At 38.4% G+C, this 25127-nt stretch overlaps 1 protein-coding gene across 3 annotated transcripts in view; it reads left to right on the top strand.

The window, feature by feature from the left end:
* Positions 1-635: 635 nt before the first annotated feature.
* The window catches only part of PAXBP1 (PAX3 and PAX7 binding protein 1), a 32966-nt gene continuing 8474 nt past the window's right edge, over positions 636-25127 (top strand). The window contains exons 1-15 of one of the 3 annotated variants that reach the window (XM_082459760.1): positions 636-1273; positions 2718-2846; positions 7397-7573; positions 9121-9342; positions 9869-9972; positions 10883-11100; positions 11609-11798; positions 15372-15495; positions 18914-19013; positions 19101-19216; positions 21095-21294; positions 22777-22921; positions 23611-23732; positions 24561-24637; positions 24942-25053. In XM_082459760.1, the coding sequence (XP_082315886.1) occupies positions 931-1273; positions 2718-2846; positions 7397-7573; positions 9121-9342; positions 9869-9972; positions 10883-11100; positions 11609-11798; positions 15372-15495; positions 18914-19013; positions 19101-19216; positions 21095-21294; positions 22777-22921; positions 23611-23732; positions 24561-24637; positions 24942-25011 (2337 nt within the window). In that variant the 5' untranslated portion in view covers positions 636-930 and the 3' untranslated portion in view covers positions 25012-25053. Of the gene's footprint in view, positions 1274-2717; positions 2847-7396; positions 7574-9120; positions 9343-9868; positions 9973-10882; positions 11101-11608; positions 11799-15371; positions 15496-18913; positions 19014-19100; positions 19217-21094; positions 21295-22776; positions 22922-23610; positions 23733-24560; positions 24638-24941; positions 25079-25127 lie in introns of those variants that run through there. The other 2 variants (XM_082459759.1, XM_082459758.1) reach the window with 2 other exon arrangements.

Genomic DNA, 25127 nt, shown 5'->3' with positions numbered 1-25127 from the left:
TCACAACCATCTCCAACCCTCAAGTCGATTTTTCCTTCCGTTTGTTTCTGAAATCAGACAGGTTTCGGAACTGCTAGCAAACCTGGCATTCTTTCGAAAACACCAAAAACACTTTTGCTTTCGTTGTAACAGAGGGAAGGTGGCTAAAATATCAGGCCAAGGAACATTTCATCCTAAATGAGATTCAGTGTTTTTGAAAGTGCTCGGTAGCCATAAAGCTGTAGACATACGAAGTATTACTCAGTAGAATTAGTCATAATTATCATACCACACCTCAATTCAGTCTCGAGAGTAACATCTCACCCTCCGGATTGCACTTTCCCTCGCCAAACCTGGCTTCCCCTTCTGGCTCCGCCCCTCCTCCCTCCCTCCCCTCCTCCCCTCCTCCCTCCCCTCCTCCCTCCCCTCCTCCCTCCCCTCCTCCCTCCCCTCCTCCTCCTTCCCCTCCTCCTCCTTCCCCTCCTCCTCCTCCTTCCCCTCCTCCTCCTTCCCCTCCTCCTCCTTCCCCTCCTCCTCCTTCTCTATTTGCCCCTCCCAGCGCTTGGCGGGAGGTTTCCTCGCGTGACTACGTAAGTGCGGAAGGCGCACTGCAGCTCCCTGGGCTGAGGGACGGCAGGGTTTACTCTGTCCTCTCATCTCTATGATCCTCTTTGTGACCCGTCGGATAGCACCGGAGTCCCAGAGTTCCGTGCCGATAGTCCTCCACGCCGACAGAGGACAGTGCAAACAGCTGACGTTCTCGCGAGAGGCGCGGAGTTCTCTCCAAGTACTGAGAGCGTGAGCGCAAGAGGGCTCAGGGGGTGCGCTGTCGCTGGAGGGAAGACGCGACGCGGCTGAAGCTTGGGGGAGCGCGCGTGCGCTTTCGCCAGTCCTGCGCTGCAGGGGCCGCCGTGTGAGAGCCGGTGTGAGGCCGACGTGCGGGCCGCGGGAATGTTCCGAAAGGCCCGGCGAGTGAACGTGCGTAAGCGGAATGACTCGGAGGAGGAGGAGCGAGAGCGCGATGAGGAGCAGGAGCCGCCGCCGTTGCTGCCGCCGCCGGGCACCGGCGAAGAGCCGGGCCCCGGCGGCGGCGACAGGGCCCCCGGGGGGGAGTCGCTACTGGGCCCGGGGCTGCCGCCTCCTGCCGCGCTGACCTCGGGCCCCGGGATTGAAGCCGGGGGCTGCTTCCCGGGAGGCGCGGAGCCCGGTAACGGGCTGAAGCCTCGCAAGAGGCCACGAGAGAACAAAGAGGTGCCCCGGGCCAGCCTGCTCAGCTTCCAGGATGAGGACGAAGGTAACCGCCGCGCTTCGACCTCCCTGATCCCGACATTCCTACCCCGCGCATCCACCTCGAGTCCCCGCATTCCCTGGACTCCCAGCCTCAGCCCCCGGGAACGGAGCCCCTTCCCGCCCGACCCGCTGCACACTGTCCCCGCCTCCGGCCTTCTGCTCTGGCTGGGGACGTGTTCCCGCGCCGCCACCAGCCTTTTCTTAACTACCGCCTCCTCTTCATCGTCCTCCCGTGCATCTTCTATTCCTGGATCTCAGATCAGTCATTCTGAGTTTTTCAAGTGAAAATTCAGTGTTCCCTGTCCTGCCTCTTTTAACTGGCGGGTGTGTTTTAGGGAGAACTCGAGTCAGGTCCCCAGACTGCTCTTGGCACGTTCTCTGAGCCCTCTGTAGGTCACCGTGCCCACGCCTTTTGCCATCCTCGTCCTGGTTAGACATCCTTGACCAGGAAGGCCGGGTGTGTAAGGAGGAGTACTCGGTCTGGGAACAGACGCCCGGAGTTGAAGCTCTGGTTCTGAGTCACCTTGGGCCAGTCCCTTGCGATCGCGGAGCCTCAGTTTACCCATAAAAGTAAACAGGGGTACAGATGTGCGGCCTTCCTCGCATTGACATTTGGACAATGAAGAGAGACAATGTAATGGTATTTCAGGGCAGTTTATCCAATCTGGTGTGAGGGGCCAGGCTGCAGTGGATTTAGATTTCTGATCGTAAATGAGCCTTAAATCTTAAACCAGTTTACATCCCGAATTGTTGAGTGTGTGTTTATATAACCCAATTAAGTCCATGTTATGAGGCATCTCGACGCGGGATGCTTTCTTGTTTCCAGTAATAAGCAGTTTCTCTTTGGCTTTCCTGTTGTTTTTTATCTTACGTTTGAGAGGAGTACAGCCACATTTTTGTTTTTAATGATACAGGGACAACTTGGTAAAGTGTTTGCGTTTGACTTTTAAAGTTTTCAAATCAAGGATGATGGATACGTTATCAAAACTTATTTTTGAAAAGTGATTAGCTCTCAGCTTAGTCTTGAAATAACAGTATGCCAGTTTGTGATGGATATAGAGTTACTCAGATTTGACAGCTCTGTAAACTAGCACCTTTTGATTTTGGATATTTTGTTTCAGATACCTTAATAATATGATAATCAGGTGCTTTTTCAATGACTTTTTTTTTACTCCTGAAATAGATGATTCAAGGAAGACAGTAGGACACAGGAAAATTTTTTGCAGTTACATGGGTTTTGCCTTTTAAAAAGTCTCAAATTGGCCTTATTCCAGATTAATTTATGAAGTTGACTCAGTTTTTGAGAACCTATTACAGATTTGAAATAATTTCAAGTTATGTAATGATTTGGCGTGTATGAGTATATATTTGGAAGAATTTGAAAGTTAGAATGGAAAATACTGTCTGAAAATGGTTACTACAGACTTGGTTTAATTTCTTTTCTTAAGAAAATGAAGAAGTTTTCAAAGTGAAGAAATCAAGTTATAGCAAAAAGATAGTAAAATTGCTTAAGAAAGAATATAAAGAAGATCTTGAAAAATCGAAGATTAAGACAGAAATCAACTCATCAGCTGACAGTAAGTACCAAACGAATACGATTCTTTTGAAATGACAAAATGAAACTCTTTTCTCACAGGGACTGAATGGATTTGGTATATATAGTGAACTTGTTCAGTTGACTTTGTCGTTGTCAAGGGTACAAATTGAGTACCGATACAGTTCTTTTGTTTAATTATAACACAGTTGCATTGTAAATGCATTTTTTAAAAAGACAGAACCATTGCCACTGGAATGTTTCTGCTGCAGTGACTAAATTGTCTCCCAGTTTTCCTACTAGTTTTCCAATTGCTGTTGAACAGAGAAGGGAGGTTTCCGACTTAAACCTGAGATACAGGTTTATTCCTATTTGAAGGAGTACTGTGCAAATTCCCGTACTTGTATTTTGCAGAGACAAGTTTTTGATTCCTTTGGTGTTATTTACACAGTTAGTTAATTCTTAGAGAACTTTTAGGAATGCCCTAAGTCTAATGTTGATAATACTCCCATTCAGCAGCCTTGTCGGCTACACAGATGAAGACTCCTCAGTGTGTGGCCCCTGCCTGCATTGTACAGGCATCTCTCATGTCCTCTCACAATCTAAGTTAAAATTTTTAAGCAGTTATTTGTCCTTAGGAAAGTGGTTCCATTATAATATGCTAATATGAGTTATTCTCATGCAAGTGCTTTAGGGAAATCTTTTTATTTTATGGAATTAAAGATAGAATTATTATTTCCCAGTTCTCCACTATAGGCTTAATGTGGAAAAGTATGTCCTTATATCTCAAATTTGCAATCTTATTTTGGAGACAGCATCACTTAAATGTATAACTGGACCCAGTATTTGGCAAAGTGTCCGATGAAGGTTAACTACATTTTTTTTTAGAGGTGGGTGAAGGAATGCTTCATAGATAAAGTGGAATTTGAAGCCAGCTTTTTGATAATTTAAATACCAAAGGCTAAGGGAGGTATGGGGATATTAAAGATTAATGTGGCCTAGGCTGTTTTCGAAAAGAGCAAGTATGCCTGATAGGCCAAAGTAGACGATTTGTGGAGGAAGCGGAGGTTTAGGGTGAAAGGTACCTTGCTGACAGATTGTGAAGGATGTTTAGTATCTAGTAAGGGATTTAGGGTAGCTGTTTCAGTGGCCTGCAAGATGCCAACATGATGAATGCCTTTTGAAATCTTAACCTGGTATTAGCATGCAGCGTGGATTGGCACAGGGAGAGATTGGAGGCCTAAAGCAGTTTAAATACAAGGGCCAGCCTTGATCCATTAATAGTGGGTTTAAAAAGGTCTCAGTTGAGCAAGACTGAGGCTTTTCCTGAGTCGGTGGGAAACTGTGGATGAGTTAACAATGTTTGCTGTGGGTGTGGGAAAAGAAATAGAAAAAGATTATTTGAGAAGTATTGCAAGGGAAGAATTGGTAGACCTAATGTATGAGTCAGCTATTGGATTTAAAAGAAATAGTCAGATTTGAGCTTTTGTGCCAGGTGACTGAGAGAATAATTATGTATGATATACAGAAATAGGGAATGCAGGTGGGAGGAGGAGGGTTTTTAGGGGAACTGATTATTTTGGACTCTAGGAAGCTGCTTCATTTTTTCCAGATCTCTTGAGAACCAACTGTGTACGATGAAATCGAACAAGGAAGGTCAGGAAAAGTGAGAACTGAGAAAGGACCATTTACTGTTGGGTTAAGAAATTGAAGCAAGTACAAGGTTTTTGAAGCCACCTTCTGTGACCTCTTCTATCTTCTACTTTCATATAACGGATTTCCTACTCACCCAATAACTCAATTAATGTCCTCCCCAAAGGTGGAGCCTCTGTGTTACATAGGTCGTCATCCCTGAAGTGATGGTGCTCTGTAGCTCTTTTCATTCATCAAATCACAATCCCAGACTTTTCCTACCCCAGCCCTCCTTAGACAGGCAGAGGTGCATTAACTTGAAAACAAGGGTAGTATCAATCTACTTTTGTGATATTCCTAAAATAATGAGTTTACCTTTAAACTTGAATTTGAGTGGAAATGGCCAGTGAAGAGTTGGAGATGTAGATTTAGATATGGTGCTCATTGAGGTGATAATTAAAACCAAGAGTAAATGGAATTGATGAGGGAGTAGCATAAAGGAAAAATTCCTGAGGACCAAAGACTTCTACCTGTAATAAGCATACACATAGAGAAGAGGGTTTACTGAAGAGATAAAAAGAATCATAAAGTCCAAAGGAGAAAAGATGGGAGAGTTTCAAGATGATGATTGTCAGTTGTGTGAAATAGTATCAGAAGGGTCAGGAAAAGTAAGGGCTGAGGAAGGGCTATTGACAGGGTTGCTGTGTTTTTTTCTGGAGGAGGGCATCTGGCAAAAGAGACTAGTTTACTTGCCAAGCTCTGTGCCTGTTTGGAGGAAGGAACATCTTTTACTAAATTGCTCAGTGATACTGTATGAATTAGCTGTGGCTGCAGCCTTTGGGTTAGTTGGTGAGCTTGGAATGGGAGGGATCAAAGGCTGTTTGCCAGGGTTGAGGCACGCAAATTGGTGAGGAAGCGGGGGCGGGGGGGGGTAGCAGGTCTGCACTGCTGCTTTGGGAAGTTTGGCAGAGAGAGAAGGAAAGGACAGTAGAGAAACAATTGGGATCAAGTAGAAGTTCTTTTGCTAAAGAGAAACCTGTGTGTCTTTGTAGACAGAAGAGAGGAGAGGGAGAGCCTGACCCCCACCTCCTCCTTTCAGATTATGTTAAACTCCGACTCTGTCCAAATGAGTTCACTTCCATTTTCAAATTTGGAGCAATCATAATTTCAATTTATATATTCTTAATAATATTATGACCAAGAATTTTATCGCATTAATTTTTCAGTGTAGTTTGTTGTTTAAAATCATGTAATCATCCAAATGATACATAGTTACACTACTATTAACTAGACTTCCATATATCAGTGTTTATTTCCTTGTGTTAAATGTATACTTATAAATAAAATAGCGGCAAATCTAAAAACAAAAAACATTCAAAGTAGAGAGAATATTTGTGACAGCAAGTTTCTTAAAGTAGTAGTCAAAGAAGTTGAGGCACAAGAGGAGCCTAGAAAAGGTTATTTAGCATCTCTTTTTATAAAGCTGTCTGGAAGGATAATATATGACCAAGTAACAAAAATTCACCTGTCAACCATGTTTTGGACTTGTATTTGCTCAATCACAAGCAAATACTTAACAACTTATTGAAACACTGAACCTTTTGAAGTCTGCAGAAATCTTTATCTGGGCATATCTGATCTAGTAAACCTTCTTGTAGTTCTGTTTTGTCTATAAAAAGCCACTGATGTAGTGTAGATTGAGAGCAGAAGGAAATGGGTAGTTCTTGACTACATCTATCTTTATATATCTGATTAAACTGAGTTTTAAAATCTCACAGCCTCAGAAGTCACTTCAGAGGGAGTCTGTGGCTAACGAGGTAGGATGGTAAATTTAAAAAATTAAAGAGCCTTAAAGCAGAATGACCTAAATCTTCTCAGTAAAGCTGGGGGGGTGGGGAGTCATTATCCCCAGCACTCTTCTTTAGGGAAGTAGAATATGGTTTGAGAAGAATTAAGAACTTTTGAAGCAGTTTTGGGGAGGGAGGGGAACATGCTAGGGAAACAACAGAAGTTTACCTTTCATATTTAGAATGAACTTTTGTTTTACTCTTCCATTATATTCATGGTGCCTCTTGTGTGCATTGCCAGGTTCAGTGCTTCAAGGTGAAAACACTGATTTTCTGAGTTTTGCCTGGGATGGAAGGTGTAATAGGACTATTTAGTTGTAAGTAAAGTAAACCGTTTGGTGCAAAGTAAACCACTGTAACAGTGGTGCCTTCTGGAACCCTGTGGCAGGAAAGTAGTCTTGAAACTGGCCTCGGGAATGGCCTGAGAACTAGAGAGCTCTCTTCTCTGCCCACGTGGCCAAGTACGGCTACTCCACAACTCCCTTCCTAGTTTGCATGTGGTTTTTAGTGCCACCTAGTCTCTGACTTGTCTCTGTGTCCCGATTCCAGATTGCCAGAAAAATCAAGTTTAGTCACACATCCACTCTTAAACGTTCAGTAATGGCAATGGGGTCAGGGGCTTACACAGTGTAAATGTGACTTCTGGGTCTCAACCCCTCAGATGATGGGTGACAAATGGCTGTGAACTAAGACGATGTTGCATAAAGTGTTCATTACAGAGAGGTATATCTGGTCTGTAATCTTTGTTCTTGATAGAAAGCTGCCTCAAATGGGCTTAGAGTTTAACGAAACACTGACATGTAAAGTGAAATAATGCTTCCAAGAGGTTTGAACAGTTAACCTATGGGAGTTTAGAGGGAGAAACTGTTTTGATAAACTAGTAAAATTTTGATAAAGATAGCGATTGGGAAGGGCCTCATGCATCCCTGCGTCCCCTGTATTGTTGTTACCTCCCAATTGTGTTTATTGTGATTATTCATTTTCACACATCAGTGGTTTTAGTTTTTTATAAACAATTAAAATAGTTCAAGCTTTTATGAATTGAGCCCATAATTGCATTAGAAGTGACTCCTTAATTTATGGATCTTGTTTTATTACTTTTTTCAAAAATTAGATGAACCTCCTTTGGACAAAACAGGTCATGTTAAGGACACCAGTCAAGAAGATGGAGTTATCATCAGTGAACACGGGGAAGATGAAATGGATATGGAAAGCGAGAAGGAGGAAGAAAAGCCAAAGGCTGCCGGAGCCTTTTCAAATGCTTTATCTTCTTTGAATGTTCTCCGTCCAGGTGTGTAGTTGCAAATTCTCCTTAGAACTGAAGTAAGCCCTCAAGAATGAGCCGTCTGTAAAGATGGTCATTAAGGAAGGAGTTGGCTAAGTGGTGTTTCTTATGACATCCCTGTTTGAAGCCAGGTTGTTTCGTTTTGCAAATACAGAAAGTAAGAAAACTAGAAACTTCCCAACTTTCCAAGTTCATTCTCAGACAGGCAGTTTTATTATGAAAGCAAACGTAGGGCTTCAAGTAAGTGGTACTAAAGGCCTTTTTTTATGTATTTCAGATTAAGATTTTAACTTTTTTAAGAACTGCTACCAAAAGCAAAATTGCTGCTAGTTTTATATTCACACTTTTTTTTTTCTTTAACTTTTTTATGGAAATTATTTGTAGATCTATTCACTGGCTAATCAGCTTTTGAATAAATAAATGCTTAGTAGCCAAATTTAAATTATGAAGAGAAACCATTTAACTCATTATAAAATCTAAAAATACTTACTCAATGGGAATTCCCTAGCGCTTTCACTACTGTGGGCCGCGGTTCAATCCCTGGTCGGGGAACTAAGATCCCACAGGCTGCTCAGGGTGGCCAAAAAATAATAATAATAAATTAAAAAAAAATAAAAATGCTTACTCTGGGTTTGTAAAGTTGTGAAAAGTTATGTACATAGATCTAGTAGCATTCTAATTGGTACAGTCTTTATGGGAAGCAGTTGGACAATATGAATCAGTAGATTTCAAAAGTTCTTAGTCTTTGACCCTGTAATTCCATAGCTAGAAGTTTATCCAAGGAAATAATGTTTTTATTGCAACGTTATTTGTAATGAGCAACATTTAGAAAATGTCTAGCAGGAGAGAAATGGCTTAGTAAGTTAAGGTGCATTTACACGATGGGATATTACATAGCTATTTAAACAACAATTAGAAAAGTAGCAAGGCATTAATTTTTACTGTAGGTGAACATGTCAATTAATTTGATTATGTAGTAGATTATGCTTTATTGAGTGAATGTTGTAAACCACTAAAAATTATGTTTATGCAAAACAATATGGGGTAAAGCTTATGTTTTAATATGAAGAAAAAATTAGATACAGAATTATATATTCAGTGTGCTTACACGTCAACTGAAAACTATTTGCAAGAGAAATATACTATAAATCTCATAGTGTTTTTTAAGGTTGTAAGATTGTAGATTCCTTTTTTGTTTTTATTTGTTTTCTGGTTTAGTAATAATTGTGATTTTATTGCTTTTGTTTATTTCTTAAAAATGAAAAAATATACCATTAAAATAAAACTGCTTTGGTGGATTTTCCCTTCCCCCCCTTCCTGTACATATTGCCATTATACATATTTTTTAGTTTCCCTAGCGACTTTTACTTTCATTTAAACTAAATTGAAAATAAATCAGTTGTTTTGCAGGCACAGTTTGGGAAGGGGGGCGGGGATGCCAGCAGATAACATTAGAACATCACCGTGACAAGGTTGTCTTGACGAGATTCACTTATCTTTCATATTTTCAAGAAAATAGAAACTTTATTCCCTAATATTGCATTTGCTTCCAGGAGAAATTCCAGATGCAGCTTTTATACATGCTGCAAGGAAAAAGCGTCAGATGGCCCGGGAATTGGGAGATTTCACTCCTCATGATAGTGAGCCTGGTAAAGGCCGCCTTGTTAGAGAAGATGAGAATGATGCCAGTGATGATGAAGATGATGATGAGAAACGCCGTATAGTCTTTTCTGTGAAAGAAAAATCACAAAGACAGAAAATCGCGGAGGAAATAGGTAACTTGATTTAATGGGACAGTGAGCCTGTTTCATTGCGATTAAATATAATTTGATACTACAATCAAATAAAAAGTACCTATACTTATTTAACTGTGTTTAATGTTAGAGAACTGTTCTTGCTTGGGTGTAAGTGTCTTATTGGAACTTTTTGAAAAGTGTAGCATGATTTTGGCAGCTAGTGTTTATTGAGCACTGTGTGACCAGTATTGTGCTAAGCACCTAACGTACATAAATATATGTAATTGGCTCTTCATTCTTAGGAGGCATTAGGTTTCCAGAGGTTAGGAAACCTATCTAAGGTTTTAATCGTTACATTGATACTGCCTTTTGCTTAAGGTATGCTGTGTGTTAAGACAAGCAAAAGCAGAAGTATCAAATGCGAGAGAGATCATAATAGACGTTTTAACTTTAGTACGATTGAGTTAATGCCAATAGTTTTGCTTGATTTTTGTGAAATATCAGGGTAGCATCTCTTCCCTCGCTGTTTTTTTGGAATGATTTACTTTGCTGCTTATGGCTGTAGGTATTGAGGGGAGTGATGATGAGGCTTTGGTAACTGGAGAACAAGATGAAGAGCTCAGCCGATGGGAACAGGAGCAGATAAGAAAAGGAATTAATATCCCTCAGGTAAGAACCAAAGGATTAAACTTCGAAAATTAAAAAAAGAAATTAAAAACATTTTTAGCCTATCTTGTTGAAGTAAAAACATACTGCACATTGAATTGATCCTTTGTCATTCATTCAAGTAACATAATGAGGAAAATTATATAAAGTTATGTATCCAGTAAGCTGTTAGAGGAAACTATATTAAATTTTGCTTTTTACCATCCAAATGATGGGAGACTTTCTGGTTTCCTAGGTAAGTGTTTCTCAAAGTGGTCCTTCAGCCAGCAGCAGCAGCATCATATGGAAGCTTGTTAGAAATGCAAATTCTCACCCTCCTGAGTGAGACCTAGTGCATGAGAAGCCCTGAGGGTGGGGCCCTGCCATCTGTTTAACAAGTCCTCTGGGTGATTCTGTTGCTCCTAAAGTTTGGGAACCACTGTATAGATAAGGTGTTTCTTTCCTATAGAGCTTATTTTTTTCCGACTTTAAAAATTATTTTGTAGAAGATGAACTTCTCAGTAATGCAAAAATCTTATTGTATATGAAAAATATCTTCCTAAATAGTTATAACAATTTATTTTATAGAAGTAAGTAGTACAGTGGAAATATCACATAAAATTTTTTTGGTTGCTCGTGTTTTGACACAATTTAATGTCCCTTCTAACTCTAAACTTCTTTGTTATTGTTTTCCCGAAAGTTACTAGAAATGAATCCAGTAATCCCATAAGAATTAGAAATGAATCCAGCCCTACTGTTACCTGATTTTGAGGAGCTCTGCAATTACTTATTTTAATTACATACTATTTGGAAAATGAGTATAATGTTTATTGTTAGTGGTTTTTTTGTTTGTTTGTTTAACACTAAAGGCATGAGATTTTTCTTTTCATAGTTTCAGCTACTAGTTTTAATATACATCCCATTTCTTTTCTAGGTTCAAGCAAGTCAGCCCACTGAAGTGAACATGTACTACCAGAACACTTACCAGACGATGCCTTACGGTTCATCCTATGGCATTCCTTATAGTTACACAGCCTACGGATCATCCGATGCCAAATCTCAAAAAACAGATAATACAGTCCCTTTCAAAACTCCCAGTAATGAGATGACTCCCGTTACTATTGATTTGGTAAAGAAACAGCTTAAAGACAGGTAGGGCAGATCAACTTCTTAAAGACCTGTCCTCTAGCTTTCCGTTCCCTCAGGCAACATGTAGTCTGGGGTAGCAGATGCAGAATATCGGCAAAGAAGATTCACTGGCCTATCTTCAAAAGCTAAACAGAAGATGACTTCATACTTTGTTCTGCTACCTTCTTGGATTACTTCTGTGGAAGCCTCGAAAAGTTTTTAAAAATACCACTCCATGATCTTGTTGAAGACAGTTCTGAATTTGCACCTCTTGGACTCTGAAAAAGTGTAGTCAAGATATGGGGGGAGAAACAAAACAGTGAGATTTTGGTTAGCCCACCAAATAACTTTATATGAAGTCTGTAAACTGCCGTTTTTTGAGGAAAAAAGCAGTACAGATGAAAAGATCCACTCCAAGCATTTTTATATTCTAATAGTGGAACTAAATGCATTATTATAAATATTGCAAGAGTCCTGACAGCATAGACTTCCAGATGTAAATGTGTTATATTTATCCTTTTCTGTTCTTAAGGTTGGACTCCATGAAAGAACTGCACAAAACAAATCGACAGCAGCATGAGAAACATCTGCAAAGCCGAGTGGACTCCACCAGGGCTATTGAAAGATTAGAAGGGTCTTCTGGGGGTATTGGTGAACGGTATAAATTTTTGCAAGAAATGCGAGGGTATGTCCAAGACTTGCTTGAGTGTTTCAGTGAAAAGGTAAGAATGCAAAAATATTAATCTCTTTGAATAAGGCAAAATTAAGGAGGTCTAGATTTCTATATTTCTCAGAAAATATCCACTGAATTCAACTTTAGAAGTGATGAAAAGTCATGCTTCATTTTCTCCACTTCATTAACAACCTTCTATCTTGGGGTAATCTAGTGCCTTGTAGAAAACAAAAAAAGATAATTCAAAGCATATTTAAATAAGACTTTGGCAAATCCTGCCTTAATTTAATGGTGGATTATTGGCCTGTCCTGAATTATTAAAATATAAGGGACTCATGAAATTTTCTTTTTTATGGTTCAGATCTAAACTTATCTTTAAACTGTTTCTACAAGTAATTCCAAATATGCATATAAAGTTGCAATATTTTATTAGCTTTTTTTTTTTACCCTAGATAAAGTCGATTGCCATTGCTGCTAATAGTTTTCATCTAAATAAGCCTGTGCTTTATCCATTTCAGAAACCATTCATTGGCCATAATTTCTGTTAAGGTCTCATTTCTTCCAAGTTCATTTTTTTTAGTATGACAGTCAGCTGGCACAATTATTTGCATCCTATTGTACCATTTGTTTGCGTTTTTTGTTAGCTGCACACAGAATCCTTTTCTGAAACAGCCTTTTAATTGATTTTTCTTGAAGATAAATGTTATTGTTTGATGCATTGGTTTATAGGCATTTGTGGACTTCACAGCCTTTTCTTTAAAAAAAAGTAGAATCATGGTGCTTTTGAATATCCTGTCTCCATAAACTTTCAACTGATACAGGATTAGAAGGCACATTTTCTGTTATTCTTGGCCATATGAGTTAGCATAGAATCAGTAAGCATACAGTATTTTAACTTTTTATTATCTCCGTTGATTACTTCAGTATCTTAAGGCCAAAGGCTGGCTAAAGAACAGTGCCAAACTGTCTCCCAAGTGGATCTTAATGGTTCCAGCCAGTCTGGTCAGATCCACCAAGTCTCTGAAGAATTCATGTTCTTGTCCTTATCACCTGATTTGTGGAGAAGCAGCTACATTCTAAGCTGTGATATCCCTTGTGGCAGATCTGTGGCTTAGGGTGACAAGTACAGGGGTGAGAAAGAAACATAAGTTTGACTCTGCAGAGGGGCTAGAGTCAAGAGGGGAAGTGGACATAAATGTCGGAGCTGGCGGTAGTGTCCTTCCTACTAATAAAGCCCTTATGAGCCCAGGGGACATGGTGCTGGGAGCAGGTCTAATAACCTTTTGTGACTAGAGAAAGGATCTCTGTCTTAAACCACACTTTGTGAGATTTGTCCCTGTGGAGCTTTTTCTTGAAGTATCTGGGTCTTTGCTTTGGAACTTACTGAGTAAACTTACACGCTTGTAATTGCAAACTGAACTCTTAAAAAATATTGACAGTAATATGATCAACTAGATTGTACCATTCTTGAGTTAAAGAGACTAGTAGAATATCTAGTTCATAAAGTTTTCAATTGCTTACAATTTTAAAAACACTTAGTAGTGTACTTTCTCTCTCCTTGATTACCCTGTTCCTAGGGAGGTATCCCTCAGACTGTGCTAATACGTTTTTACAGAGTCACTTAGATAAATGTTTATGGAGCAGATCTTAAACTGTATCTATTATATAGTGACTACATTTTAATTAAAAGAGAAGTAGATAATTCCCTTTTAAGTATGAGTATTTTATTTTGACATTTTCATATGCATTTGATTTTATTGAGTCTGCTGCTGAGTTAATAATGTCATAAGTTGTCATTTTGGAAATACTGAGGAATAATTGGATAGATTTGAATATTCATTCCAGTTATACTATAAAAATATTGTTTCAGGGTAAGACCATCAAAATATAAACATTCTTTTGTTTTTTTTTCTCTTTTGTTATAAAAGTTTAAGTGGTTTTGAACTTAGATTTTTAATTATTTTGCAGATTATTTTAACTTTACATTGTTTTGTTTTCCTGCAGTCATCTTCCTTCTTGTGTTCTTTGTCTTAAATTTGGCCTTGAAATAATGATAGTCAATAACAATTTCCAGTTTGGAGAGGGTAAAGAAATTGTCATGGTGCGCTCTTGTGCACTCTTGAGATAAATCAGTATTGTTAAGAAACATGAATGAGAGCTGAAAATGTGTTTTAGGGCTTTTATTCTCAGTAGAATTTTCTCTGGGCTTTGTTAAAAGGCATTTTAATTACCTAAACAGGAAAATTACGTTATCGGAATTTTAACTATAAATTGAATAATTAAGGTTCTGTCTGATGCAACCTCAGGCGTGTAGCTCTTACAGTAGAGGAGTGTTAATAATCTCCAGGACTAAAGGAATGCCTAGGTACATTTGTCTTTAGTCCTGCACAGTTTGAAAAAATGAGGGGGTAGGTAAGTGTAAGTCACAATAATATGACAGTAATTGCTTTAAAAATCGATTCTAGTTAATTTTAGAGTCTGTGGGCTCAGCTCATATCACCAAGATAATCAGTGCAGATTTGGGGACATTGTTGCCCATGGTGTGGCATATTAAAAAATAAAATAACTCCATCAGTTTGACCTTTCTGTGAACATTTGCTGCTTTTGCAATGGGATCATGCAAGTGTGTAAAATTGCTTTTATTACAGACATCTTTGTATTCCACCTGCCTTTTTCTATTTTCCATTTACAGTCTGTTCAGTTCAGGACGCTGCTATAACACTTGGTGCCAGTGTTCCCAAACTCTCAATAATGTGTTTTTTCATTTGCACTAACCGTCAGGAAACTAGAATTTCTGGTTTCCTCAGGTATGTGTAGTGGTTGTTAGCGTTTTGGGAAAGTTTCATAGCATTTGGTTATAGCATAAAGAGAACGTTTTCTGGTTTTTCCTTTTAAGTTAGGTCTCATTCCGTAAGCTTTTCGTATTCCATATGAACCAAGTGAATGCTTAGCTGTGGCTATTAACCTGGAAAAATTTGTTGACTTTGTAAGCTGACAATTTATACAAAGAATTTTATTATTTTACTTACAAATATGGAAAAATTTAAACATTTGATAGGAAGAGAAGAACTTTCTGAGTTTTAGATAGATTGATTTTAGACAGGTTAGTGATAGCTAGAAATTTTATTCACTGTATTAATGTAAATGAATGCAGTTCACGTTTTAAATGTGTAATAAAGCCACAGAGATGCCATTGCATCTTTTGGTATTACACAGCAATAATGGTTTATTTTAAACTACAAAAATTGGCAAGGGAGATCATGCTGCTAGAAAGTTAAAAATGGACTTTTCAAAAGGACTTTCAAGTACTTTATTCTAAAAGAAGCACTGAAATTTCTGACAATTCTTTACTCGCTCTCTTTACTAATGTTAAAGTGTTTAACCTAACCAAACTTTTGCTCCAATAACTAGGCACTGGACATTATAGCTCCATATATGGAATAAAAGAAGAAGTGGTGTTTCCCAGAAATCATAAAACTGAATTACTATTTGTGTTTCATTGAGAATTCATGATTATTCTGTCCAGAGGGTACTTTTTCAGAAATCCGGAAATAATATGGAACCCTCAAATATATAAGCAGCTGAGGAGTTTGGTGTTACGGAGTGTGTTGTATTTTTACAGGTGCCACTGATTAATGAACTTGAATCAGCAATACATCAGCTGTACAAACAGCGAGCTTCCCGCCTTGTCCAAAGACGACAAGATGATATTAAAGATGAATCTTCGGAGTTTTCAAGCCATTCAAGTCAGTCCATCTTGAAGGTTTTTATTATTCATTAAACAACCTTGTTTACTTAGTGCATCCTAATTGAAAATTAGACGTCTCAGAGCATTTTTTTTTTTAAAGAAACAAATTTCCTTGCTCTTGTGTCAGGTAGATCTAAAATTAGCATGTGCTTGGATTGTGTTTAAGAAAATATAGCTTTGCAAAGGAACTCAAATCATGTACTAATAATATTCTATCGATCTTATTCTTCTTTGGGCATATTCTTTCATTCTTTATAGTAAAGACATCATCAGTATTTTATCTTAAAACCATATCTATTTGGCCTTAATTGATTTTCCCCCATTTTAACACCAATACAAATGCTGTTGTTGATCACAACAAAGGTTTTGAGTTAGGGGCTGGGAGATTTTGTATGGGAGAGGAGGGGGCTTTATTACATAACAAATGATACAACTCCAAGATTAGGGGAGTTTTGAGCTTCACCCCTTAGATAAAGCAAAATTTTTTGTATTTAAAATTTTTTTGTATTTTCTAGTTTGCCTCATATAGTGGGTTTTTTTTTAGTAAGTCATTTGGTGCCTACACTTCTTGAAATTGTAGTGTAAAAATTTGGAAATTGAATTTATATTCCTTTCATTATGATGTGTGTTATGGAAAACCAAAATTAATTGGAAACATCTTATTAAATAGTTGAGCTGAAATTCTTTAACCAGACGTTTTAAACATTTTAATTCCGCTTTTTCATTGCCCTCTATATTCTTGGGTGCTGTAATAGGAATTTTCCTACGTTGGATTTCTCGTGGCTTCTTTTGTCATCTCTTTGGGCCCTATGTCAGCAGTTCTTAAATGGAAGTGTACATCAGAATTACCCATGATATTAATTTAAAATGCGGATTTCTTGGTCCTGTCCCCAGAGATTCTTGCCAGGTCTTGGATGGTGTCCAGTAATCTGCATATTAAACAACCACCCCAGGTGTTCCAAGTGCAAAGGGCCCTGTTATTCTTTCTGAAAACCATGCTTTGTCATATAGTGTGTCCTCTAAATTAGAGAGACATTGAATCCCTGAGAAAGCATTCTGCTGTGTGCTGGATGGGTTTTGGAGCATCATAAAGAGGTGGTAACATAGCCGTCAGATGAGTCAGACTCAGATGTAAGCCACATGAATGGCTTTGACCTTCTGTTTTTGCCATACACGTTTAAATTGGATTAATGCCATTTTGGGCACCTAAATAACTAATGCATCCCGCCCAAATCACTTTTGATCCAGACAGAACCAGATTTCTGGGGCAAATTACAGGTAATCATTATACCTATGACGAGAAGTAATTTCCTTTTAAGTTAAATGGTTGGGTGAGCTATGCATTTCATCAAATACTTTTTCCTGCCTATAATCTGTTCTTTATAATTTGGAGGTATTTACTTATATGGAATTTGAAGTAAGGATTGAATGATGGGTGTTAATTAGATTGATAGCTGGCAAGAAGTGAAAGGTAATGAGAAAGTGCAAAGTATTGTCCTAGAGGGAGTATTCATTAATTGCTGAACATTTGAGAAAAATTGCATGGGGTACTGAAGTATCAATTCTCTTTCTGATCTTTTTTTAAAGAAACAAAAATACAGCCAGAAATTCATTTGTTTAGATTTGTAAACACTTATCAGAGTTACTGCATATAATTCTTACCGAGATGAAGGAGGCTATCTCTTGAGTCATCTACTCTTTTATATCTCCCTCAATATATATTTTACAAAATCTGTAAATATAATAACGTTTTAAGTATTTATTATAGTAGAGAATTTTCTTTAAAATATTTCTTTAATGAAGGGTCGCTCTATAAAGAGGCAGGAATCATTTCTGTAGTTTAGGACTTTTTAGCCAGTTCATCTATGGTGTGTAGTGGAGTTCCAGTTGAGGTAGAGCTGGGGCATCTTGTTTACTATACTGATCTTTTTTTGTAATTTGAACTCGGGAACATACTTCCTAATATCCAAGCTATTTTGAAATATGAATGAAAAATTCAGTAAAAGAGTCAACTTTTAAAAGTAGTAGGATCTAGGATAGTTAGGATACACTGAAGTGGATACCAGCTCAGTTTTGGTTTTATTTTTCCTGTTGCTGCTATCGGTGACACATCTTTGATATCAGGAAAAAAACTGTGGAAAAGCCTTAAATTGATGTCTTTCGTTTTGCACGTGATCTCCCCCTCCCCCCCCACCACCCTTTGGGTTTTGTGCTTCTCATTACTATCCCGTGTAATACAGAATATCTCCATAGTGTAGAACTTAAATGTAGACATGAGGAAGCATCACAGAGAGATGTTTCCCCCACTCTTCCTTCTACCCTAGGCAAGAGATTCGAAGATTCTTCTCTGGAGAAAGAGAGTGGGTCCAGCGAAAAGACCATGAGACACTATAACGTCTGGGGGCCCCAACAGAAAGTTGACTTGTACCCAGGGATCTGATGGAGATGCCTCTGTTAGACAGCTCCCACCTACATCCACGAAATTTCCAACCTCATTCTTACATAGGAGGTAGTTAATGATCGTGGTGAACAATACAAGCAATAGAACCAAAGGGACTGAGGAAACAAAGACAATGCAGGTGACAGTAGAAAATTTTAAACATAATTGCTGTCCTCGGAGATGTTGGAAGGGATCCTACACGTAGCACAAGTAGAGGATGCTATAGAAAAGGAATGTTCTAAGAAGAAAAGCCGTATCTCAGAAACTAAAAATACGGTAACTGAGATATAAATTTAAATAGGAAGGTTGAAAGCTAAAGCTAGAAAATTGCCCTAGAAATTAAAAAAAGAGAGATGGAAAATAGGGGAAAAAAGAAATAAGGGAATTGTGCTTTGAAAGTAGGGTTTGAGAAAGCACAACTTGGTCCTGTCAGGTATGATTTTCAGTCTATATGTTGATTCTGCCCTTGTTCTTAAAGTAGTAATAGAGAATAAATTTCTACAAAGAAAAATTAGAATGAAATAGAATAAATGATTAAACTCCTGCAACAAAGCTGTTTTTTCATCCTTCCTACTTATGTCTCTGCTGTCCTATCATTTAACATGTGATGCCTAAGTTCGTCCTTAAAAAAGTAATGTATTATTTTTCCCTTTACACAAGTAATTTAGATTTTTAATTTATTTGGTCATCATGATAGCATAAACTAGTTCTGTTACTTAGGCATAAGAACAGGGATTAAGCCCATTTGCATTTGTGTAGTGTTGTTGAACTCTCCATTTATTTTTCTCTTCCTTTTTGTGGGAACACAGATTAATATTGAGATTTGCTCTAAACTAGAAAACTGGCTGGTTTATCGGTTACTGCAGAATCCTGCTGTTGAGATTAGAAAGCAGTCTATCATTATGGCTTATTCTGTGCAAACTCTTTCCTCAAGATTGTTGAAGGAAGGCTTTTAATTTTAACCATTGTTTTACAGATAAAGCTCTGATGGCACCAAATCTTGATTCCTTTGGACGAGATCGGGCACTGTATCAAGAGCATGCAAAACGTCGGATTGCAGAACGGGAGGCGAGAAGGTAATTCTACAGATGCTTGCTGTTGGTTTGTTTGTGAAGGGAGGAGTCTCTTTTATCTGGTTTGGGAACTTGATATTTGTTATTTAGGACTCGTCGTAGACAAGCCAGAGAGCAAACCGGTAAGATGGCAGATCACCTTGAAGGCCTTTCCAGTGATGATGAAGAAACGTCTACAGATATTACAAATTTCAATCTGGAAAAAGGTTAGACATTTATTTCGAAATGAGATTCATTGTCAATGTGCTTTCTCCTTGGCTGTGGTTTCTACCATGAAATAATTTGAAGTTTTGTGGCCTCTGCTTTAGAACTAGGCACTTTGGTTTAATTATAAAAACTTGCACCCATTTTTATTGATGAGTTCTCAAAATTAGTGGTAACACTTTGTTGTGGGGTTCATCTAGTACTTGCATTATAAATGATATTACTCTTTGAATCACAGAATTTTAAAAGTGACAAGAAAATGTTTCAGATCCCAGGGGCAGCCGTAACGCAGCCTGTCTGGTCTAGAAAGGTAAAGGTTGGCAGTAGGGCATTCAGCCCTAAAGGAAATTCCTGATTTGGGGAGCCCCGAATAATTCAATCAAAAGGAATAGTTAGTTCTGTTACATGAAGACATTTCCAGAAGGATCCCCAAGTAAAAGTCTTTATTCCCCACCACTGGCTGTGATTATTTGGAATTATATTGACTGCGAGCCCTTTGGAACTTAGTTGGATAAGCTTATTTTTTTCTCCCACTCTTTTTACAGTGAACATTTCCAAACGTACGGAAAATTGGAAAGAATAGCACAGTGACCACCCATATACACCTGTCACCCAAATTCAGCAATTCTAACCATCATTTAGCCAAGTTTGCTTTGGATATGTGTGTGTTTTGCTGAAACATTTGAAATTAACTTACAGACATCATGGCACTTCCCTCTAAAAACTTTAACATCTTTAATGTCTTCTTTAAAAAAAAAAAAAAAAGGATGCTTTTCTACCTAACTGCCACACTATTTTCACACCTGTGAAAATTACCTAGAACTTTTAGTATCACGTCTGCATTCAGTTTTCCTCCGTAACAGCCCCCCGCCACCCCGCCCAGAATTCTTGGGACTGTTTCTGTTACTCTGTATTTTCTAAACCTGGATCCACACAAGGTTCCTGCATTGCACTTGGTTGTTACATCTTTTTATGTAGAATTAGTGAATGTCATGATACCTTATACACATACACACACCCGTATTCTTTATTTGTTTAAGGCATTAACTTTCTGAAGAGACCAGGCCACTTATCTTGTAAAACGTCCTACATTCTAAATTTGTCTGTTTCCTCATGGTTTTAACTTGTTCTTCCAGTCACTATATTTCTTGTAAACTGGAAGTTAAGTCTTGATTAGATTCAGGTTAAAGCTTTTTTGGCAAGAATACTTCACACAAGATGCTGTTACCAGCATGATACCAGATGGCAAATGTTAGGTTGCCCACTATTAGTGGTGTTAAGATGGATCTTGAGAAGTAGGTTGTCATGACTAGGTCTCTTCATTATAAAGAGTCTGCTGTTCCAAGTCATATGGAGCATTAAATAACCTTTTACTTAAAAATCCTAGCATCCATTGCTGATTCTTGTCTATGTCAGTTATTGCAATCACCAACAGACTTTGAAAGAAGAGAAATGATTGGTCACTGATCATGATACACATCTGTTATTTACGTGGTGATTTGTGGGCTGAAGAGCTAGATACAGAGTCTGTACTTTATGCAATTACTCACAGTTACTATTCCATGGTGCTTGAAATTTAAACTGAGTTTTTGGGGACAGGTGTTATTTAGACTGTGGTGACAGATAATAGTACATATTGGAACTATGCAAAGCGGAGACTACCTGCACTATGGTTTGCATGATAGACGTTTGGAACCTAAACTTACCTCTGGTTCTTTTCTTTTAAGTTGCAGTTAACAATTATTCCTTTGCTAATGAGCCTATCTTATTGATACTCAAGCTACAAAGAAAACACTGAAAATATTTGAACTGTGTTTTTTCTACTGCATACTAAGTTTTGATTCTCTGTGGGGTTTTTTTGTTGTTGTTGTTGTTTTTAGATCGCATTTCAAAAGAGTCCAGCAAGGTTTTTGAAGATGTCCTTGAAAGTTTCTGTTCAATCGATTGTATTAAATCCCAGTTTGAAGCATGGCGTTCAAAATACTACACATCCTACAAGGATGCTTACATCGGCCTTTGCTTGCCAAAGTTGTTCAATCCCCTCATAAGGCTGCAGCTTCTCACTTGGACTCCTCTTGAGGTGAGTGGCTTCTATCACTGTTGAAAAGCAATACACTGGACTTCCCTGGTGGCGCAGTGGTTAAGAATCCACCTGCCAATGTGGGGGACATGGGTTCGAGCCCTGGTCCGGGAAGATCCCACATGCCACGGAGCTACTAAGCCCATGCGCCACAACTGCTGAGCCTGCGCTCTAGAGCCCGCGAGCCACAACTACTGAGCCCGCGTGCCGCAACTACTGAAGCCCGTGTGCCTAGAGCCCGTGCTCCGCAACAAGAGAAGCCACCACAATGAGAAACCCACGCACCACAATGAAGAGTAGCCCACGCTCGCTGCAACGAGAGAAAGCCCACGCACAGCAAGACCCAATGCAGCCATAAATTTAATTAATTAATTAAAAAAAAACAAAAAACACTTTCTTCTTAAAAAAAAAAAAAAAGCAATATACCATGATGCCTTGGGCAATTTTAATCTCAAAGCTAGAGATGTAAGCCTCAGCAAAGTGTTTTTCAGGAGAGATAGGTCACCCACAGGGCTATAATTGACACATTATCACTGGGTATAATCTTATGATATTTCCTTTTATGTTCTGTCCCTTCTCAAGAGAACTGTCTCTTGCTTTTCGATTTTTATACACTTTCTCAGTCAACTAAAATTACATGTAGTGACGCTGAGATATGAACATGAATGAATAAGAACTTGGTTCTTTGATTCCAGAAAAACAGAACATCATGGGAAAGCTCAATGAGGAAGATGTGAAATGGGACCCTGAACTAAGTCAGTGGTGATGGAAATCAGGAGGATGAGATAAACTGATAGATTTAAGAGGTGGAATCAATAGGACCTCGTTGCCTGTTACATAAGGGAGGAAACTCAAATTGTCTGTACACATGTAGTGGTCATGTTTAAGATATGGTTTTGGAAGTTACCAACATATGGACGGAGCCGTGGGCATGAATGAGATGGGCTGGGTTGAATATGTAAACTGTAACAAAAAGAAGGCTGAGGTTGAAGCCCTGAAAACAAGAGGAAAAAATCTAAGCTCCGGGAACCATTCAGCTCCCAGCTCCCGATTGCTCTTTGCCAGACCTTGTGGAGTCCCGCCCTGGGCATGTGTTTCTTAGTGTCCAGCAGAGGCTTGGGGACACTTGTGTGCATCTGGGAGCTCTCCTTCTGTGTAGCTCCTTCCTCTGCCCCACAGCTTCTAGCGTTCCAGCCTTCCTGAACTTAGATTGTCTCCTAACTCAGCAGGACTGCTTTGCTTGCAGTTGCCTACCCTCATCTCCTCTTCTGGCCAGGAGCTCACCTCATTTGATTCCGTTCTTTCAGGGTCATGGTCCTGTACTGCCTGTGGTCCATTGTCTGAAAATAGATGTTTCATATTTTTGTCCAGTTTTTAGTTTATGACTGAAGGCTAAATCCAGTTCCTGTTACTCTTTTCATGGCTAGAAGCAGAAATAGCCACTATTTTAAATGTTTGGGTAACCTTTTAAATATTTTCTAGGCAAAATGTCGTGACTTTGAGAATATGCTGTGGTTTGAATCTTTGCTGTTTTACGGTTGTGAAGAGCGAGAGCAAGAAAAAGATGATGTAGATGTTGCACTGTTACCGACCATTGTGGAAAAGGTGATTCTCCCTAAACTAACAGGTAGAGATTACTGAATTGAACATTCAAACACATTGGGTTTTTCACATCTATTTTTAGGAGTTTTTAATCAGAGCATATTTTCTCATAGAAATTACATTATTAATAATAAAGCTACCACCAGACCCAGAGATGGCTAAAGAGTACCTATCTCTTAACTTGGGACTTAAAGACCACCTTGGGGAGGGCCTGGAGTTGGGGGCAGTAATTGATCCACAGGCAAATTTCAGGCTCTTAAGAACCGCCTGAAGCAAAACTGAATACATAGTTTCAGGGGGAATATGCATTTTTCTGGGGAGCAGTTTCATTACTTTCATCAATTTCTCACAAAAAAATGAGGAATCATTGACATAGGGACCTATTTAAAATATTGATATTAAAAATAAAGCTCAAGTTCAGTTAGAAATTCTTGATGCTGGGACAACATCTCCTAGGATATAGAAATCCTGCTTTCCCCAATCTTTATTTTCACCAAGCAGCAGAAAATAATAGGAATCTGTCCCCTCGCCACATGTGCCTAATCTTCTCAACATTCCCACGGTTAAGAGGACAAAGAAGACTGAAGCTTACACTAGAGGAAGAAAAAAATCATGATTGGCATTTCTAAGTTGGGGACTGCTTGACATCAGATTTAAGTCAGCAGCAATTTACTTCTGTATCTCAGTACATTCTACTTTTTATTTTCTTAATAGTGATAGCTGAAAATATGTGGGACCCCTTTTCTACAACACAGACTTCAAGAATGGTTGGAGTTACCCTAAAATTAGTAAATGGATATCCTTCAGTAGTGAATGCAGAAAACAAAAATACACAGGTAATTTAATTATTATCTATGAAAGGTTTTTTAAATTTTTTAAAATGTATTATTTTATCTTCTCCTTTCCCTTTGAAAATGAGCAAGAGTTGAGAGAATGAGTGGTTATATTCTGAGCCAACGAGAAAATCTGATTCTCCCACTTGAGGCATCTGTCCTTTATAGCCTGAAATATATAAAATATGAGATAGTAGTTTTTAGTTTCAAAATATCGATTGGGAAGGATGATGTAATTAGTCTAGATAGCCTCTCATTTGTACTGTTTTCACCCTCCTCACCACCCACCCCCATTCTCAATCGGACTAATCAGACATCCCTTGAAGAACTATTTTTTTCGGGAAAAGAAAAACTACTGGAATGGATAACAATTGATAATTTAAATGCTGAAACATTTAAATAGCATGTAAAATAACTAGGTATTGTTTTATAAAGTTTCAAAACTTCAGATTGCCACTGCCCGCACTGAACATTCTTATGAGCTATTTAGGTATGAGAAAGTACTCCTTATCATTGTTTTATTTTCACTGACCTCATTTTGAGAGGAACCAGATTATAGGTCTGATCTTAAATCTTTATATAGTAGATTAAGAGGTTGGAAGATTTCTAAATGGCTTTATTGCTTGGTAATTGATGAGGGGTGAACGAAGAGTAAGTAGTAAATATTAAAGACCTTAGGACCTTCAGTGGGGAAAGTTAAAAAATTTGAGATGCTGTTCACTCAAAATTGAACACTCTATATGATTTGGAATATTGCTTATTTTTATTTACTAAAATTTAACTTTTATCATAGCCCTTATTAAAATGCATGATCTATTTTTAACTCTTTAGGTTTACCTAAAAGCGCTTCTATTGAGAATGAGGAGAACTTTAGATGATGATGTATTCATGCCCTTGTATCCCAAAAAGTAAGTAACTCCTGAGAACATTAAAGATGGTAATATTCTCCATTATCTTTCAGAGAAGACTTCTTAAACTCCGGAAAACTAAGCATAGCTTGAAATACAAGCTTTACCTACATAGTGTAAACCTGTAGCCCGAAGAGAGTGGCTCAGTGGGGAAATTGCTCCCTTAAGCAGCATAACGCAAATAGTCCTCCCTTAGTATCTCACAATAAATTGCCATTACCTTTTAAAATTATCCTCTGGAATACAGTTGTTTGAAAATTTGAAAAATTAGTTAACTTCTTATGTTCACCTCTTTTACTTACAGAAATCTTCTAGGAATCAGATGGCATTTAACATACAACTTTGATCATGATGTGTTTCTCTTTTTTTCTTAGTGTCTTGGAAAATAAAAATTCTGGGCCTTACTTGTTTTTTCAACGACAGTTTTGGTCTTCAGTTAAGGTATGTGTCTGTAGGCTGTCTAAAAGACTTCAGATTTTGTTTGACTTCA

Source organism: Balaenoptera physalus (assembly GCF_965194825.1).
Source record: "Balaenoptera physalus genome assembly, chromosome: 4".
Lineage (NCBI taxonomy): Eukaryota > Metazoa > Chordata > Mammalia > Artiodactyla > Balaenopteridae > Balaenoptera > Balaenoptera physalus.
Note: the sequence above shows the minus strand (reverse complement) of the source record. Positions and strands in the feature narration are given on the sequence as shown.